The 19,580-nt window shown below is 36.0% G+C and overlaps 1 protein-coding gene across 1 annotated transcript in view; it reads right to left on the bottom strand.

Annotated features, from left to right (window-relative positions):
• The window catches only part of Otogl (otogelin like), an 88,765-nt gene that overhangs the window by 19,296 nt on the left and 49,889 nt on the right, over positions 1–19,580 (bottom strand). The window contains exons 18-26 of the mRNA XM_070037862.1: positions 18,275–18,318; positions 11,798–11,975; positions 11,398–11,540; positions 11,153–11,176; positions 10,968–11,060; positions 8,043–8,232; positions 5,372–5,586; positions 1,330–1,471; positions 259–444 (exon numbers count right to left, since the gene is read on the bottom strand). Coding sequence (XP_069893963.1) covers positions 259–444; positions 1,330–1,471; positions 5,372–5,586; positions 8,043–8,232; positions 10,968–11,060; positions 11,153–11,176; positions 11,398–11,540; positions 11,798–11,975; positions 18,275–18,318 — 1,215 coding nt within the window. The remainder of the gene's footprint in view (positions 1–258; positions 445–1,329; positions 1,472–5,371; positions 5,587–8,042; positions 8,233–10,967; positions 11,061–11,152; positions 11,177–11,397; positions 11,541–11,797; positions 11,976–18,274; positions 18,319–19,580) is intronic.

The following is a 19,580-nucleotide window of genomic DNA, read 5'->3' as shown; positions in this document are numbered from 1 at the left end:
TATTTTCATTTCTTAACTTTCCCTGCCCTTTGTTTTAGTAAATACATACATAAACAAAGATCAAGACACATCATCAACAAAGCTCCTAATTGGTTAACTCAGTTGGAATCATATTAAAAGCAAATGACAAACTCGTTTCCTTTCCAACACTAGGTGATCTCTGATTCATTTTCACAGTATGTCTTTCCAACACTAAAACCTATTTGCATTTCTTTCTTTTCTAGATCCTAGGAAATATTTTTGTATTTTGCTTCTTACCACACTCTCTCTCTGGGATGCACTGAGTTTTATCTGGGCGGTGAAGAACAGTCCCGTTTTTGCACACACAGTCTTCTCTTAAATCCAAACATGAAGAATATCCATAGAACCATTTATTGAGACACGTTCTGGCTTCACATGGCCTCACACAAGGTTGATATTCCTTCCCCTCTGGGCAATTCAAAGCTGTGAGCAAGAGAGGACAGAAATTGCTAAGAATACCTTACTTGAATTCTAATGAGTTCAGCTTTCTTTCAGCAAATGAACTTCTCACATGTAAGTTTCTTCAAACCCCATTTTTTTTGCACTTACTATGTAAATCAGAAACAAAACCAACAATGGATACTTTTGAGTGTCTTCCAGGTGTTCAATTCTTAGTAGATTTAACAGTGTTTATTTTATTTACACCAAATAAATATGACTGATGGGCAGGCAGAGCAGGTCTGGTTCCCATAAATGTTCTTACTGCTCTGTTCCATGAGGAGATGCATTAACTAACTACTTGTAATAGTCATGGAAATACACTTAAAGTATGTGACTCCACCGAGTAATAAAAAAAGAAAAAGACTATTCATGTTTACAAGTAGTCCTTCACTGTCAAAAGAAACATTGCTGAGCCGTTTCCAAATGATGATTTTCAAAAATCACATCACATTCGTAGTTCCAGAAGTAGGTGTAATTGACCCATGTTTTTTCAGAGTTGATTTTGACTGCTCTTTAAAAAAAATAATAAACCTATTATTGAAAAAAAAAGGAAAACTCAGCTGATGGAGTATAAATGGGCACAGTCTCCATAGAGGAGAGGTGGACAGTGCTAAGCAAAAGTGGAGATGGTGACTAGCAGATGGATGAAGCAGTCCTGCAGCTCTGGAATCTCCTTCATCCAGGGAAGAAGAAAAGACTAGGGGAATGGCACACAGGAGCTCTGTGGGAATCCTCTAATTTTGAAGTTGAGACATAAGACTTGTGGTTTTGACTTGTGGTTTTTCCTCTGCATTTTATGGTTTACACATATGTGATCGGAATATCATTTAATGACTGGAAATTTTTATTTAGTTCATTGTTCCTTACGGCAATAATCAGGGGTTCTCCATTCAATACAGATGTCGAACTTGTTGCACAGAGCTACATAGGCAGAAATTGCATCACATTGGTAGTTCCAGAAGTAGGTGTAATTGATCCACATTTTTTCACAAAAGTCCTTTGGTGAAACCTAGAGATATAATTTTGTGTTGGGTTAATTACATTCTTTTATGCTCCTAAGATTTTTACTAGATGAAGATTAATTAGAAAAATCTAAGGGTTGCATTTTATATTCATATGATTACACTTAGACTTCAGGGCTTGAACTCTGGGCCTAGGCACTATTCCTGAGCTCATTAGCTCAAGGCTAGCACTCTACCACTTGGGTCGTGGAACCATTTCCAGTTTTTTTGGTGGTTAATTGGAGATAAGAGTCTCACAAACTTTCCTGCATGGGCTGGCTTTGAATCGCAGTCCTCAGATCTCAGCCTCCTGAGTAGCTAGGATTACAGGCGTGAGCCACCAGCATCTGGCTAACATAATCTTTTTTTATATAAATAGAAAGAGTATGTAGGGCCCAGTAAAAATCTGTTGTTTGCTGTTTTTTGTTTTATTGTCAGTCATGGGGCTTGAACTCTGGGCCTGGGCGCTGTCCCTCAGCTCTTCAGCTCAAGGAGAGCTCTTTACCACTTGAGCCATAGCACCACTTCTGTTTTTCTGAGTGGATTATTGGAGATAAGAGTCTCAAAGCCTTTCCTGCCTAGGCTGGCTTTGAACCACAATCCTCAGATCTCAGCCTCCTAAGTAACTAGGATTACAGGCATGAGCCATCACCAGTACCCGGCTTAAAAATCTGTTTTTGGTGTGTGCTTTAGATTTAAATTGTCTCATCTATGTAATGAATAAGATAAATTATTATACATAAAGTTGTAAGCTTTTAAAACTTTCCATATGGTGTAGAGCATCACTCATTAACTCAGGTCAAAAATGCTTTTCAAGAAACTTCACAGTAGTATTGCATGTGAGACACATAGTTTTTACAAATTTATAGGCTTTGCTTTAATTAGAAACCACTTTTCTTTTTTCTTATTATCTTTCAGTAGTTGTACAAAGGAGTTTCCATTTAACAAAGTACTTTATGAATACAATATATCTTGTCCACTTTTCTTTTATTCACCGTAGTCCTTTTAGACCATTAGACTTCTAGAGGTGATATAAATCTGAATCATTTAATTTATAACATAATATTCGTTCATTACAATTTCTCTCTCCACTCATTCATCCCATAAACATGTATTAAGTATCTACATTTTGAGTTTTTCTCCTCTGAATCCACCTGCTTATCAAGGAGCCTGGGTCTGCACCTGCCTACAGGGAGGACTAGCAGTCGGCTTATATGGCTTCTTCCTGTCTTCCTCACTTTGTGTGTGTGTGTAGGACTGTGCAAACCTTTCTGTGATGTTCTATCCCCATCTTGACTTGGAAATTAATCCCATAGCCTCCAGCACCTCGATGATTGAGTCATTATCCTGCCCTCAGCAAGAAGGTGGCCACTATGATGACTGGTGGTCATCTTCTGACAGCCTTTAGGGAGGGAGCAAAGTACTAGTGATTGAATTCTGGGCCTGACCCTTGTTAGATAGGAGTTCTACTACCAGCTCCTTTTTGTGCTACCTATTTTGGAAGTAGAATCTTTCTTTATGACTGAGAGGGCCTACGATATGATCTTCCTACATATGCTTCCTGTATTGCATGGAATGGCAGGCATATATGGCTGTGCCCAATTAAAAGGCATGCTCCACCATGCCCAACCACTGAGATGGAATCTTGTAAATTTCTTTTTGCCCAGGTAGTGATCCCTCAATTTCTATCTCCTTAGCTAGGATGATAAGCTTGAGCCCCTGCACCTGGTACCTAACAGCCATCTTTTGTTGTGGTGGTGGTTGAAGGCATGGAGTCAAAGGCTGTACTAAAGCTCTCTGGAAGATGCTTTAACCCAGTTTTATGGGATGTCTAGATGCCTTCCAGTTCACCTTCTTAAACATTCCTGTTACCTGTTTTCTACATGAAAAGTTATATTTTCCACCTTGACTATAAAAACATGGCCAGTGTCTTCCCTAATCAAACGATTGTTACTTATGTACCAGATCATATTACTAGATTATATTATTAGATTGTGTGTGTGTGTGTGCACCTCTATGTCTTGGGGAGGAGGGTGTGGTTCTGGAGCTTCAACTCAGGGCTTGGGTGCTGTCCCTGAGCTTTTTTATTCAAAGCTAGTGCTCTACCACTTATGCCATAGCTCCACTTCAGGCTTTTTGGTGGTTAACTGGAGATCAGAGTCTCATAAATTTTCCTGTTTGGCCTGTCTTTGAACTATGATCCTCTCAGATCTCAGCCTCCTGCATAGCTAGTATTATAAGCATGTGCCATGGGCATCAAGCTATAGTATATTTTTTGATATTAAATATTAGCCATTTTTGCTAGTGTCCAATTCCTTATGAATATATGAAGTTCTTCTTTCTTTCCTTTCACTATCAAATTTACTAGGAAACACCAAGAGAACATCCTATTCTCCTTGCTACTCTTTCTATATATGTCACACCAGATTACTTCAATCTTACCTTTGCCTGGCTTTTCATACCAAATATACTTTTGCATGGTATTACTTTCTCTGTGTATATCTTCCTTCCTCTCCTTCTCTCCTGACAAATTTGTCCTTCTAAACAGTTCAAGGGTCTAAAGCTTTATGAGATTTCTCAATTTCTATTACAAAGCTGAGGTCTGAAGCACCTCAATAATGTTTATTGTAGGATATCTGCTCACACCCTTTTTCTAAATACGTTAAGGACAGAGGGAAATCTTATTCTTGTAACACAATGTAACACTCAGTGCTTACTATAATTTAGTCAAATGATTCTTGAAATTCTATTTGTGCTTTGTCTCTAACAATGAATCATTATTAGTGACCAATTATTTAAAACATGTATCAATCACTTGAACTTAGAAAGCTAAGGAATAATAAATATCAGTTAAATTGAATATGTTGCAGTTACTTAGAGAAGTACAACCCTAAAGGCTAGGATCATAAAGAATTAATAAAACTTTACATACTTAATTATCAAAAATGACTTATCTCTTTCTCCTGAGCCATTTGTTCATAGGACATAATTTTATTTTTTGAAAGCAATAGAGCTTTAACAAAACATACAAGGACATAATGACTTGTATATCTCCTTGTTGCAATGGGTCCACCTGTATCCCTAGTTAAACGATTTGTTTTTTTCCCTTCCCATCCACAAATTATACCAACATCAAATACAGTGAAAGCAGGGGTTATACTGCGGGGGAGGGACATACAAAGCAACATATGTTAGAAACAGTTGCAAGAAAGAGAAAAAAAACATTTGAATACTTATCTTGGGGTTCATTCCCCTAACATCAACTTATCTGACCTTTTCTGCTTGACTGAGACATATACTAGTTACTACTTTGGTGAGGGGGGAGGATTGAGTGGGGAGGAGGTGGAAGGAGTATGAGGTATGAGAAGGGATGGGAAGGGGAAACAAAGAGGAGGCAACAATGCTTGATAAGAAATGTACTCGTTATCTTGCCTATGTAATTGTAACTCCTCTGTACGGTATTTTCACAATAAAAAAATAAACGTGATGTACAATGGAGTTATAGTTACATAAAATGCAGAAAATACATAAATATCTCGAGTCCAAATATTGGTGCCCCAAAATAAAGTTCTGCTAACCTGCTCATAGGAACTCACATCTAGCCATTTGAATGAAGATCTTGATTGTTCTCACACAGTGTTTAAAATCAAAATGTCAATTCAGTGATGAAAATTAACATGAATTCAATATGCAGAGTGTAAATCATACAAGGAAGAAAAAGGTATTTGTCTCTTTTATCTCTATAAACCTATAAGCAGTAAGTGACCTTAAATTCCAAAATACAATGACAGGTTTGGAGATACACTATTCTCGATAGAAGAGTATCACAGCAAGAATAGGAATTTAGTGGCATTTTCTCTCAACATGTCAAATGCAACAGTTCTTATTTGTGGTTGCTCTTGACTTACTTTATCATGACATGAAAAGAAAATGTCTCTATTTAACAATTCAATGCAATGACTACAGTCATGCTCAGTACAGTTCCTAACAGGTCTTCTCATTGTTACTTCAAATGACTTCTCAATTTCCCAGCTCTGGATAAACAATTCTATATCTTCCATATTTGTGATAATTGTGCCATTTTGCATCTTGAGATCATCATCTGGATTATCATTGCAAATTCCTGTACAGAACATATGACATTTAGACAAAAATAGCTTAAATCAAATATAAGTAGCACAACTAACCCAGTTTAATATTTGATCTGAACTGAGTTATTTACTGAATGATGAGTCAGTTTTGCATACTTTAACTTTAGCCATGATAAAGGGTTTAACATTATGTTTCTGATTCTGTGATATATTAATATAAAACTGCTTCAATGAGATAAGAAAGAAATCATGGATCTAAAATTAAGATATGATAAAGAGATATATAAAATTAAGGTGAGATTTATTTTGATCCTACACACTTCTCTTATTATATGATCTGCCCCAAGCGTAAATTATATGATCTGCCTCAAGCTTAAGAACAGACTTTTACACCTGGTCAGGCATTTCCAAGACCAATGGAAGCCTATTCTTTGATTCCCAGTCTTCCTTTCTCCCAGCAAAACTTTTCCTGAAAACATCAAACTTTCCCTTTCTGGAATTATTCCTCTCCCTCTGCCAACAGCATGACCCCAGTCCAGATACGAGCATTGATTGACACAAGGGTAATCTTCATTCCTTGTAATTTGCACTTGATACAGATACGCCAGGCACAAATCAGTCTCATAACAGTCACTCAGACATTTGGATTCACTCAATATTAGAACAATCATTCTCAAGCTCAGGGCCTGAATTGGGAATTCTTGGACCTGAGACCTGTCCCTTTGTTGTGGTAACATGGTCTGTTGAGGGCTATGGTGCTTTTCTCTACCACATCTTCTAGCTTTCTTAAGGAAGGCCAGATCAAGGAGGTACTTACTGATTCTTTATTGGAGGGCACAGCCAAGGTCAGTACAAAGGAAGGATCCAGGGACCCAATCATAGCTTACTTGAACACTGTCAGTACACTTCTTTAAATCGACTCATTAGAGTCACAAAGCTTATTTTTATGTCTAAATTCTCACTGCTTGCAAAAGTATGTTTACCCTACAACTGCTTCCACTAGCCCAACAGACTTCATAATGCTGTGTTAAATGAGATGACAACATGGCTTCCCATTCGGTGTGGATGTGCGTGTGTGTATGTGTGTGTCCACGTACAGTTTGGGTCATGCTCTTGCTAAGTATGGCTTCTTCAGTCAGCAACTAGCATAGTCCTCATAGCATCAGATGTCCTCTCAATGAACCACACTTTTGCCCTCATGGTGGTTACAGAGTTTTGGCAGTGACACATGGCTAGGAAAACCAATATTCCTAGCCTCTTCTCTAAAGTGCTGAGCTAAAAAGCAGTTAGAAGATTGTCGATCTCCTTAAAAGTGCTAAGAGCAGAGAAGAAAATGTAACAGAAATCATGCTACACAGAAGTGATATATCATAGGAAAATGCATTAAAAAGTCTGCATTATTACTCAATAACTAGTAAATTATGCATTCTAGATAATACATATTTAATAATAAAGATTTGCACAGTCATAACCTTAAATCACTACAGAATTTTATGCTATTTTTAGCATACTCTTAAAATATAATGTGGTATTCCTTTGATCATAATCTTTATGTTCATGCTTTTAAATGTTTGTGCTTTTAAAAACTTGAGTAATTCATATAATTTACTGAGGACAAGGATTTAGTCTTATTCCCTTTTGAGTTTCAGTATCGCGTATAAATCAACACATTCAGAAGGTAATCTATAAATTTTATTCAATTAGTATTTAGTAAGGTTCAAGTATACATATTTGTACTAAGCATTTATTGATTGTGTTTATTAAGTAATATGTTTTTATGTTAACATATCTATTTCTGACAATGATCTTAAATTTTTAATTGACACACAATAATTGTATATATTTGTGGAGTAGAAGGTGGTATTTTGATACCTGCAAAAATTATGTTAATGATCTGGAAATGAGTTATTACTGCCTCCCTCTCTTTGAAAAAAAAACTAATAGTTCCTTAGGAGCAAAAAGCTGGGAAAGACATAGAAATTTGAATATATGTTCAACTTCCCAAAGGACACAGATCCAATTGCTTCAAACCTTTGTTACATAGCTATAGATATTTCTAAGTGTTTTCCTTAGCTAATGAATTTTTCCACACTATATTTAACAGAAATATAAAACTACACAATAAAACTAGGAAAATGTTCATAACACTGTGATTCTCTCAGTTTTCCCTGACCTTAAGAAACAAAAGTATTTAGTCTTCTCTTTCTGTGCCTTATTTTTATCACATTAAAATAAAATGAATGCTGAAACTTTACTAATGTTTTAAAAAGACAAACAAGTAGAAATGTACTGTAGGTACACAACAGTAGGTATAGATTTCCATAAAATGTCCCAATTGAACTCTCATTGAGCCTCGTTCTTTATTGCCTTCAATATTAACCTGAAGGATTGTGTGTACTCATTTCAAGTCTGGGCCAGGGGAGTAAAAAACAATGTAGTGAAAACAAGACAAAATGTTAGAAGTATAGGTTTGAAGATCAATACTCACCACAAAGTCCTTCGGTATAAGATGAGAAGTTAAACTGGAAGCCAAAGTGAATGTCTATAATCCCTGTAAGGTGAGCCCACTTTACAACCAACCCAGCTGGTGTATTGATCACGTACATTGTACCAGAATCCTCTATGAACAGTTCTCGACTTGCAAAGGGCAAGGGCACAGCAATAGAATCCACTTCTACCTAGAATAATAACAGAAATGCACCCGTTAGAAAAATGTGATTTTTTTTTTTTTAACAAAAGGGCTGGAAAAAAAAAACTGCCTTAGTGGCAGAGCTCTTGCATAAGGCCCTGGTTTGATTTCTCAATACCACATAAGTAAAATACAAAAGAAAATGAAAAAAGAAAATAATAAAAACTTTAAGAAAACATTTTTAAAACTATATTAGGATTTATAATAAACTTTTATTTTTTTATATTTAGTTGATTTATTATTCCAGAAAGTAGCATTTGGATTTCACAAATTGAGAAACACATTCTTCCTGTAATGTTTGGTGGTTTTTAAACCCTATTTATTTCCAATATTATGGCTTTTAAAAATATATTTTTTTTACTATCGTTAAGCAGTTGTACAAAGGAGGTGCCATTTAACAAAGCAGTTATAGTTTTTTTTAATTTCTCTGCTGCTATACAGTTTGTATAATTTTAAGCATCTTTGTTTCCTTTGCCACATGCTACATTCAATGCTTTCCCCTTTGCATTTCATTTTTCTTAAAATATAACTTTCTTCTGTGTTTATATGCTTTTATGTCAGTTTTTTTCAATATATTTTTCAATATATTTTGATTGCACCATTACTGTCTACTATGAATTTAAGATAACAAATTAATTTTTAGGATGTTTTCACTTTGATGTTTTATATCAGTGCTTGTTTAACTGTAACAATGTTCCTAAAATGTTCAGCCAAGCTTGGTGAAGACTAAGGCTCCGAGTGATCCTACTTTTTGGATTCTAGACTTATATTTAACATAGAACCATTCTGGTGGCCCTATTTTGAATCATGCTCTTTTTTTAAAAAGGGGAAGGGGACAATGATATAGTTCCATGTGTAAGAGTAGACGTAAAATTACTGATATTCCAGCTCACCAACAATCCAATTTCTCATCTTGCCATACAGTTACCTGGGGATGAAACATCTCCACATCTTCCTACTTTTTACTCAGTAGGTAAGATTTACTTTAAGGGTCATCTCTTTCAGAAAGACTTATTTGACCCTCTTATCAGGTCATCCAACGATCCTTGTTTATGTTTCCATATTTTGGTCATAATTCTGCAACTTTACCTCCCTGATTTCTTACCCATATATCTACAAGTTACTTGAGATCAGGAATTGTGTGGCTTATTTTCACATAAACTCTTATTAAATACCTTCTAGATAATTGATTATTGGTCAAATATATGACCAGTGATGCATTAACCTGAGGCCAAAAATAAGTCCTTCCTTCCAAAGGCTCAGGAAAATGGCTCTTATGAAATCTGAGTTTATTTCCCATCTACTTTTCATTAATATATCAATTTCATCAAATTCAAACTATATTAAAATTCTGTCATCCAACAAAGTGCATTATTCATGTACTTTAGGTTTTAGCCCATTAAACATGTTAATATATTTTGTCTCATTTAACGAGCTTCTGCCGACAGATGCAATTACTTATAGAAAGAATATATGTCAGTAAGTGTAAACAAAATCTTTACTTTTTATACTTTTGAGAGAACCATTTAGATTGGAGTGAAGCATCCAGCTCATAACTCACTGCTATATGGTAACTATAGATTCTTGTAAAACTTTTCTTGTAAAACTAAGTGGTCTCTATCAAACCTTTTAAAAATAATAGCTTGGTCTTCTTCAGTGTATAATAATAAAGGTAAGTGAGCCTTCAATTTTATTTTAGCTATTACTTATTCACTGAAAACTTAATGGTAAACGTAATTCAAAATCAGTCTTTAGGCAAGTGCTAGTGTCTCATGTCTTTAATCTTATTGATTCAGTCGAGTATGGGGAGTTCTTGAGAATGCAGCTCAACAGAAAAACTGGGCTCAATGGTATGTGCCTGGCATTTCAGCTACATGGAAAGCCAGGAGGATGTAGGCAAGGACAGGCAGAACAAAAACAAGAATTTATCCTAAAAATAATGAGAGCAGAGAGTGATAGAGGCATGGCTCAAGCATTTTAATGTCTGCCAAACCAGTGTTGAAGTTCTGAGTTCAAACACCAGTACCACCAAAACAAAACAAAATACAACAGGTTCTTCCATCTGTCCTCTCAGGGATTTCATCCTAATATTTTTAGCTACTACTCTTTTCCTCTTCAGGTCATTTTTACTTTGTCTGATTTGAAGCACAAACATTCACTGTGGAATAAAAACATTTGGCCACTTGCATTCTCAAAATAGTTGTTAGCCAATTTCACATAGACCTCAAAGTTAACTCATAGGAAAGATGTCTCAACAGTTGACACATAAATGGAGGAGAAATAACATATTAACAAACAAATTTTTGAGCTGAGTATAGTGGTATACATCCATAATTCCAGCCAGAAGGAGGCTGAGATTGTGGGTTCAAGGCCATCCTGGACCACATAGTGAGACCCTGTTCACAAAAAGGAAAGAAACTATACAACTTGGGAGGGAGGGGATAGGGAGAGACAAGCCAGAGAAAGTGGAGGAGGTAACAGTGTTTAAAAAGAAATGTACTCATTACCTTATTTATACAACTGTAACCCCCTATTCATCACCTTTACAATAAAGATATAAAAATAAATAAAATACAAAGAAAAAGTTTTAGAACTCCCATGGGAAGAATTATTAGCATAGTGTAATGAAAGTTTGCTAATATTTTCCCTCCCTTCAGTAAAAGTTATTTTAAGTAATTCCCTTTTTTTCATTTAATGATGTACCTTTTAGTTTTGTGCTCTTACCTTCCTTGCCACTCTGTTGACAAGAATTTTATGTACAGATGTTGTCACATTTAACTTCTTAAAACAAAGTCCAGAAATTCTCCCAGAAGAAACCTTCAGTTGAAAAGTATTAAAGTTTTATGGAGTTAAACATAATTTTAGTGATTGAAAAGAATACATTTACTACATAATTTACAAATACTTACTAGTTTTTTAAATGAATTCCCATTCTGAAAAATAAAGTATAAAAAAAGAAGCACTTTTAAAGGAAATTCGCATCTTGAGTTTTAGAAACATAATCTGGAAATACATGTGTGTATGTGTGTGTACATGTATATGACATTTTTTTGTTTCAATGTCAGTGAGTTTGTGAGTACTGAGAATTCCCAGTGTTACCAGATCTCCCACTTACAGTCTATGAATAAATGAATACGGAGTGGTGAAGACTTACCTGGTTCATGGAACACTTTTCAATGTGAACAACTATACTTTCCCCAGGGATTCTCACTAAGATATAAGAAGCCATGCTGTACAAGGCAGCATTGTTCCCATCAAAGGTAATAATGCTCAGCTCTGACAGCATGGAACAGCGACCTAAGACAGAATGACAGAGAGCAAAGTTAGACTATCAACCATTGGTATGTTTAGTACTAACTGCTCTCAAGGCGAGTACTGTTAATCTCATCTCTGACACAAAGCAGCTCAACATTTCACAAATGCTGAATCATAACCTTAAGTGAAGAAAACTCAGAGACATCTGTCCATGATGAGGTAAGATGAGGTGATGAGTTAAAAAAGTAACACTTCTTGCTGATTAAAGAAATGGGCCATCACAAAAGACACAGACTTACAAGGACATTCCCACTCAGGGCAGCAGAGATCAGTGTTGACTTGAACAGGTCTCCCCCGAAAACCACAGTCAGGCATTTGCAAGTCCATGGGGCAGTTCAGAGACCAGTTGTAAAATGTCCATTCCATGTTAAGGCATATGTATTGGCTACAGTTATAAACAGGATCAAACTGCTGAGGCTGTTATCAAAAAAAAAAGTTAATAAGTTTTCACCACCTCAAACAAATATTTCCAATTGACTTATTGATTGCGTATTGCCCATAATATATAATTCCTAAATACCAGAATGTTTTGGAAAAACAGTAAAAATTTCACAAGTCAGTATTAAGATTAATTTTAAATTCAGCGCATACTGAATACTGTAGAGAGTATATTTATCTTAATATTGTTTTTTAATGTTTTTTACTGTGAGAATACTATACAGAGGGGTTACAGTTACATGAGCAAAGTAATGAGTACATTTTTTTATCAAATATTGTTGTCTCCTCTGTTTTTCACCTACCATCCCTTCCTTCCCATCTCCACAACTACACTCTTCTCCCTCAATCCCCCCAACCTAAATTGTAAAGTTCATTTTTCAACATAGCATCTTGTACATCTCATTGTTGCAATGGGTCAACCTGTATCCCTGTTTAAGCAATTTGTTTTTTTCCCTTTGCCTTCCCCAAATTATACCAACATCAAATACAGTGAAAACAGGGGTTATACCATGGGGGAGGGACATACAAAGCACCAAAACATCACGTGGTACCTTATAAATACATTAGAAGCATTAACAAAAAAGAAAAAAAACCCACTTATGTCCTTATCTTAGGGTTCAATTCACTTAACATCTCTTATCTGATATTTTCTGCTTCTCCTAGAGATATACTAGTTAATGCAAATAACCATGGGACCTATGTTTCTTTGATATTGACTTTGACATCAGAATTACCAGCACACTCAGAATCTGAACAGTCTTTTCCTGTGCTATCTACCTCAGCTGATTGTAAGCAGACTTGTGTAGCAACAGCCAACCTTTCCTATTATGATACATAAATCTAACATATGAATATAAATTCTGTAATATCATTTGAAAAAATCACAATTTAACCCTGCCAAATATTTCACTATAAAGTCATGGTATCCTGGCATTCATCTATTGTTCCAGTGAGACTCTACTTCAAGGCCAGCACAGGACAAAAGTTAATGAGCCCTCACCTCAACAATCAGCAAGATACAATGCTATATGACTGGAATGCCAGCTATGTGGGAGGTCTTAGCAAGTGTATTACAGTCCAAAACTAGCCCCAACAGTGAGACCCTATCCAAAGAAAACCTAAAACAAAGAAGGCTGGATGATAGGAGAGAACCTGTTTAGCAAGCATGAGGCTCTGAGTTTAAAATTCAATACTGCAATTTTTTATTATGTGTTAAGTTTGAAAGCATTTGGATAATATTGTTACAAATTAATTCTATTCATACCTCAAATCTTCTATATAAATAATGTGTTTTAATCAAAGAAAGGTTGGACAAATGGGATTGCATGAAGTTGCAGAGCTGCATGGCAAAGGACATAGCTAGCAAGATCAATAGAAAGCCCACGGATTGGGAGAAGATCTTTACTAGCCATACAACGGACAAGGGTCTTATATCTAAAATATACTTGAAACTCAAAAAATTAAATCCCCCAATAAAAAATACTCAAAGAAACAACTGCCCAATAAATAAGTGGGCTAAAGACTTAAAGAGAAACTTCTCTGAAGAGGAAAGAAGGACGGCCAATAGACACATGAAGAAATGCTCAACCTCCCTAGCCATAAAAGAAATGTAAATCAAAACAACATTGAGATAACCTCACCTGAGTTAGAATGTCTAAAATCAAGAACTCTAATAATAACAGATGCTGGAGGAGATGTGGACAGAAGGGAACCTTACTGCATTGTTGGTGGGAGTGTAAACTTGTTCAACCACTTTGGAAAGCAGTATGGAGATGGAGGTTCCTCAAAAGACTCCACATAGAGCTCCCCTATAACCCAGCAATCCCACTTTTGGGCATTTACCCAAATGTTTACGAACAAGACCACACTAAAGCTACCAGCACGACTATGTTTATTGCAGCACTATTTACTATAGCTAAGATATAGAACCAAGCCAGATGCCCCTCAGTAGATGAATGAATCAAGAAAATGTGGTATATAAACACAATGAAATTCTATGCTTCCATCAGAAAGAATGACATTGCCCCATTTGTTAGGAAATGGAAAGACTTGGAAAAAATTATATGAAGTGAAGTAAGCCAGGCCCAAAGAAACATAGGTCCCATGGTTTCCCTTATTTGCAATATCTAGTATATGTCTGAGTCAAGCAGAAAAGTTCAGATAAGGTGATGTTAGGGAAATGAATCCTAAGATATGTATTTAAATGTTTTTTTTCTTTCATGTGATTGTTTCTAACACATTTACAAGATTATTTCTTTGTTGCTTTGTATGTCCCTCCCCCACAGTATAACCCCTGCTTTCACTGTATTTGATGTCAGTATAATTTGTGGAGAGGAAGGGGAAAAACAAATCCTTGAAATAGGGATATAGGTGGACCCATTGCAACAATGAGATGTACAAGTTGTTATGTTGAAAATGAACTTTACAACTTTGGTGCTGGGGGGGAAAGGGGGGGGAAAGGGAGCGGGGAGGATTGGGTGGGGGAGTAGGGGGCGGATGGGAAGGGATGGGAAGGAGAAACAAAGGAGGAGGCTAAATGCTTGATAAGAAATGTACTCATTATCTTGCCCATGTAATTGTAACTCCTCTGTACAGTATTTTCACAATAAAAAATAAAAATAAATAAATAAATAATGTGTTGTGTTTTCCAATGTTTAAAACTCCAATTCTATTTAAAGTAATAACGACAGTAATTACAAATTTCTGTAGAAGTAGTTAGTAATAAATATAGTAGTGATAAAACCAACATTGTTTTACTTAACTCATTTCATTCCCACAACTCTTTGAGGCAGATAGTGTTATGTGGCCTATCAGACATTTGAAAGAATAAGTACAAAGGTTAAAGAGGCTTGTCCACATTCCCCTACTAATTAACAGTTAGTAGATCCAGAATTCCTGTCCATCATTCTATATTTACAACTCTGAAGAATGGAGAAAATATGACAACTGTTTATCATCCATTATTAGTTATCAGTAATAAAATTTCATTTCATTTACTTTTCCCTAATCTATAATATAAATTTCTATCACTCCAATATTTTATATAGTAACAAAAATAGGGATAAAAAGTTAAGTAATTTTGCTAAATAACAGGACTCTGAAGCGAGAACTTCTAAACTCCAAAGTAGGTAGGCCCAATGTCCCAAGATTTTCTGGGAACCAGTCATACCACCTCACAGGCATTACTCTTGCTTTCCACTTTTTTTCTGGTACAATACTCACATTTTACACACTTCCTAAAGGTAGCTTGGATAACAGGTGAATGCCACTACCTCATGACTTTGTAGTGAAAGATAAAAGTTATTATTATAAGAAAACTAAAGCCCTCATAATATCTAAACCACCTAAATGATTTTATACATTCTGCTCTACTGAAATTACTTGTAACAGAGACCTGGGCACTGTGATCACTCATTCTGATAAGCAATTCTCAGGCTTCTTAACCTTTTAGCAGAGGATAGCAGGTCTGTCATCTTCTCTTAACATATCAAAGTTACAGCAGCCCCCTACTATTCTCTGACTGCATGTTTGCTCAGTTGGAGATGTCATGTAAATCCAACTAAATATAATTACCTACTGAGAAGTTCCAAAATTTTACCTTAGCTTAACTTCCATCCAATATTCCATGAGTTTCTACCAGAGCTGTATATCCACAGCTGATTGGTGTCGATGAGGAATCTAAAGCTACACAGCAAATTTGAACTCAAGCTTACAACTTTCCTAGGTCTTCACTTCTCCCAACTTCCCCATTCTGCTTAGTGTCAATCTTTCGGTTGCTTAAGGCAAAAATCTCAGACCCCACAACACTTTTCTCACATGATACCCGTGTCAAATTTTTCACCAAATTCTGTGACACCTGCCTTCCAAGCAGAGGCAGTGTGCAGGCATTTCTCAAGTCCACCATCCATTTCTTGTGTAAAGGCCCACAGCAGCCTGCTTCTCCCTCATAGGTTTTCCTCATACTTCCTGACACACTTCTTGCAACATGGCAGCCAAAACGATCACTTGGCTTCCTGTGCCACTTAGAATAAAAGACACAGTGTTTTATAATAGTCTACTTTCCTTCCTACTGTATTCATCTCTTATTCCTTTAGTATATTAAATATATTCAACTGAAGTTGCAACTCTTAGTTTCTTTGTTTGGAAATTTAGGCCTGGTTCTCTGCATAATGTCTCCCATAATCTTTAGAAATTTTGCTCTAATTTATAAGATTATTTCTTTGTTGCTTTGTATGTCCCTCCCCCACAGTATAACCCCTGCTTTCACTGTATTTGATATCGGTATAATTTGTGGAGGGGAAGGGGAAAAACAAATCATTTAAATAGGGATACAGGTGGATCCATTGCAACAATGAGATGTCCAAGTCATTATGTGGAAAACGAACTTTACAACTTTCGTGCGGGGAGGGGGGGGGGTGGGGGGGAGCGAGGAGGATTGGGGGGGGTAGGGGGAGGATGGGAAGGGATGGGAAGGGGAAACAAAGATGAAGGCTACAATGCTTGATAAGAAATGTACTCATCTTGCCCATGTAATTGTAACCCCTCTGTACAGTATTTTCACAATAAAAATAAAATAAAATAAATTTTTTAAAAAAAGAAATTTTGCTCTAATGTCACTTTACCTCTTCCTATTATCAGTAAAAATTCCCTGACCAATTTATTGAAGAAAGTTGAATTTTTCTCTTGAAAAGAGTCTTTAAAAAAAAATGTTTGCTGGTACTAGGGCTTGAATTCAAGGCCTGGCCACTGAGCCTCTGTGCTCAGAGCTAGATAGTGCTCTACCACTTGAGCCACAGTGCCAATTCTGGCTTTTTTCTGAATAGTTTATTTTGTGAGTAGTTTATTGGAGATATAAGTCTCATAGATTTTCCTGCCCAGGCTGGCTTCCAATCATGATCCTCAGATCTCAGCCTCCTGAATAGGTAGGAATACAGGTGTGAGCCACCAGCACACAGTGGCTTTCAAAATATTTTTAAAATTTAATTTAATTGTCAAGGTGATGTACAGAGGGATTACAGTTACATATGTAAGGTAGTGAGTACCTGGTGTTGTCAGTGTTACCCCCTCGCTTTTTTTTCCTCACACTTTCCCTCCCCCTCAATGCTCCTGCCAGTTGTAAAGTTCATTTCCAACATGTGAATATCACTGTTGCATTGGTTCACCCTTTGTCCTTTGTCCCACCATTTTGTAGTTCTCCTTCCCTTCCCCAATTCAGACAAATGTATATATAATATGCGGGGTACCAAAATCATTGACAAGGGATAATATTTTTATGTAATTAGTAACTTATATTGTTTAGTGACAATCTCAGAAACTCCAATATAACTCCACACAGGCAGGAATTTTTTACTTCTTTTTTTGAAAATGCTAAAAATAGATAGGTTACATTTACACAAGTCAGGCAAAGAGTGCAATACTTTTAAACAATTTCACCCCTTTCCTCAACCTCTTGAATGTTTTATCCATGGCATCTAATTAGTGCTTAGCCAGACTAATACTAAGTAAATATTGCTTGGGTATTAATTCATTTAATCAAAAAGGAGCATATTTGAACTAAAAAATTTGCCTAAGTCTCAACTAAGTCAATGAATATTATGTTCTTTGGTTACAATATGCCATTATCATCTTGCCTAGAGACTGGCAGACAGTACCTGCCTAATAAACAGCCCACATAAACCCATAATGAATTAGCCTGCATTGTAAAGATCCTTCTTTGCTTTTTTTTTTTTTTTTTTGGTCATGGGGCTGGAACTCTAGGGCTGTGCATTGTCCCTCAGCTCTTCAGCTCAAGGCTAGTGCTCTACCCCTTGAGCCACAAAGCCATTTCCAGTTTTCTGGTGGTTTATTGGAGATAAGAGTCTCATGGACTTTCTTTCCCTGGGCTGGCTTTGAACCATGATCCTCAGACTTCAGCCTCCTGAGTAGCTAGGATTACAGGCATAAGCCACCAGGACCTGGCCTGCATTTTGATTTTAATCTGACAGAAGCTAACTAGTAAAAAGTATCTAAGTATTTAAGAAATTGCAGTTGTTAAAAATGTAACAAGTTTGACAAGAAATGTACCTTACTTGTGTAACTGTAACCCCTCTGTATATCACCTTGACAATAAAAAATTAAAAAGACAACAAAAGTAATGCATATTCTTACATGGTAACAAAGATTAGAGAGCATACTAAAAGAAGTTCAATTGTATTTGTGTAGTGGATTTGATTAGTGGATTATTTCATTAGCAGACACTAATGAAATAACAAGAGCTAAAGGAGCTTAGCCAGACATACCTCACATTCCAAACCTGTGGTAGGGATGATGTCAGAGGTAGTGACTATCTCTGGACCTATAAGAAATGAACATGCAACCTCCATTACTGGGAGAGTAGCTCTCATGCATACAATTTACATATGTTAGGAAGTATGCTAAAAGATTTTCAATTACTTCATTTGTTCCTCACAAACATTCTGTGAAGAAGATAAAAATACGATTGCTTTACAGATGCAGAAGCTAAGTCAATTAGAAAGTACATCCGTACATGACAGGAACAGAATTCTAACTTAGGAGTTTCACAATTGCTGTCCAAATACAGTCAGACTTTTCACTGCCTTGATGTCAAGAAAGTTGTCTAAATAGGTAAAAAATGTCAACAGTATCCTTAAAGAGTCATCAAAAGCTACAAATTTTGTTGCATTCAAAACAAGTAGTGCAGCTGGTCCTTTTGTCTTGAAGAACCTCAGGTATGAACTCTTTGCAAGCAGAATGGATGATGCTTTGGCCCAATGGCAGCCCCAATGGGGAGGTATAAAGGAGTGTGACCCATGTATTTTCTCTCTGTACTAGAGGTATGTCTAAAATACTCAAATCTGAAGGACTATAGAAGAGATAAAATGATTGACTGGACTTTTCCCTAGCTCCAATCACCATGTCTGCCATTGATAGTATTTTTAAATACTGAATTTGTTTCCCATTCCTGCTATAAAAATGTCATATATCTAATAATTTACCATTAACTTATTATCATGCAGCTCCACAGATCATAAGTCCTTAAACCAATGTATTACCTATAATATTTAATACAACATAAATGTTAGACAAATACTTACCGTGCTGTGCTGTTTAAGAAATAAGGATAGGGAAAATATGTGAGCATGTTCATCTCAGATGAATTTTGTTCCATTGGTTGAATCCACAAATGTGAGACCAAATGTACATTAGCTTGTGGACCACTGTGTATTTTGTCTACCATAACAATCCCCTCTGAGTGCCTAGACAATGCTTGGCTTAGTTGATACTCAATTAAAACATCAAATATAAACATCTCTATCAGAAATTTTCTAAATCACACTCCCAGAAGAAGTAATTAAGTTTGGCAAAGCTTCCTGTGAGTGGATATATTAAGTTCTTCCCTGAAATAAGTTTCATAGACAGAGAGGGAAGTGAGGGTAAGAGCCAAAGATACATCTCGAGAGCCTATAGGATACAAATGGAAGTGGAGTCCCCATGGAAAGACTTGTAATTATATCTGACACTCATTAGAGACCATTTATTTACTGAGAAAATTTTAAAACAGGTTTAGTAAAACCTAAGTTCTTG

This window comes from Dipodomys merriami, unplaced genomic scaffold (assembly GCF_024711535.1).
Source record: "Dipodomys merriami isolate MVZ:Mamm:240054 unplaced genomic scaffold, mDipMer1.0.p SCAF_10, whole genome shotgun sequence".
Classification (NCBI taxonomy): Eukaryota; Metazoa; Chordata; class Mammalia; order Rodentia; family Heteromyidae; genus Dipodomys; species Dipodomys merriami.
The sequence above is the reverse complement of the archived record's forward strand: the minus strand, read 5'-3'. Positions and strand labels throughout refer to the sequence as shown.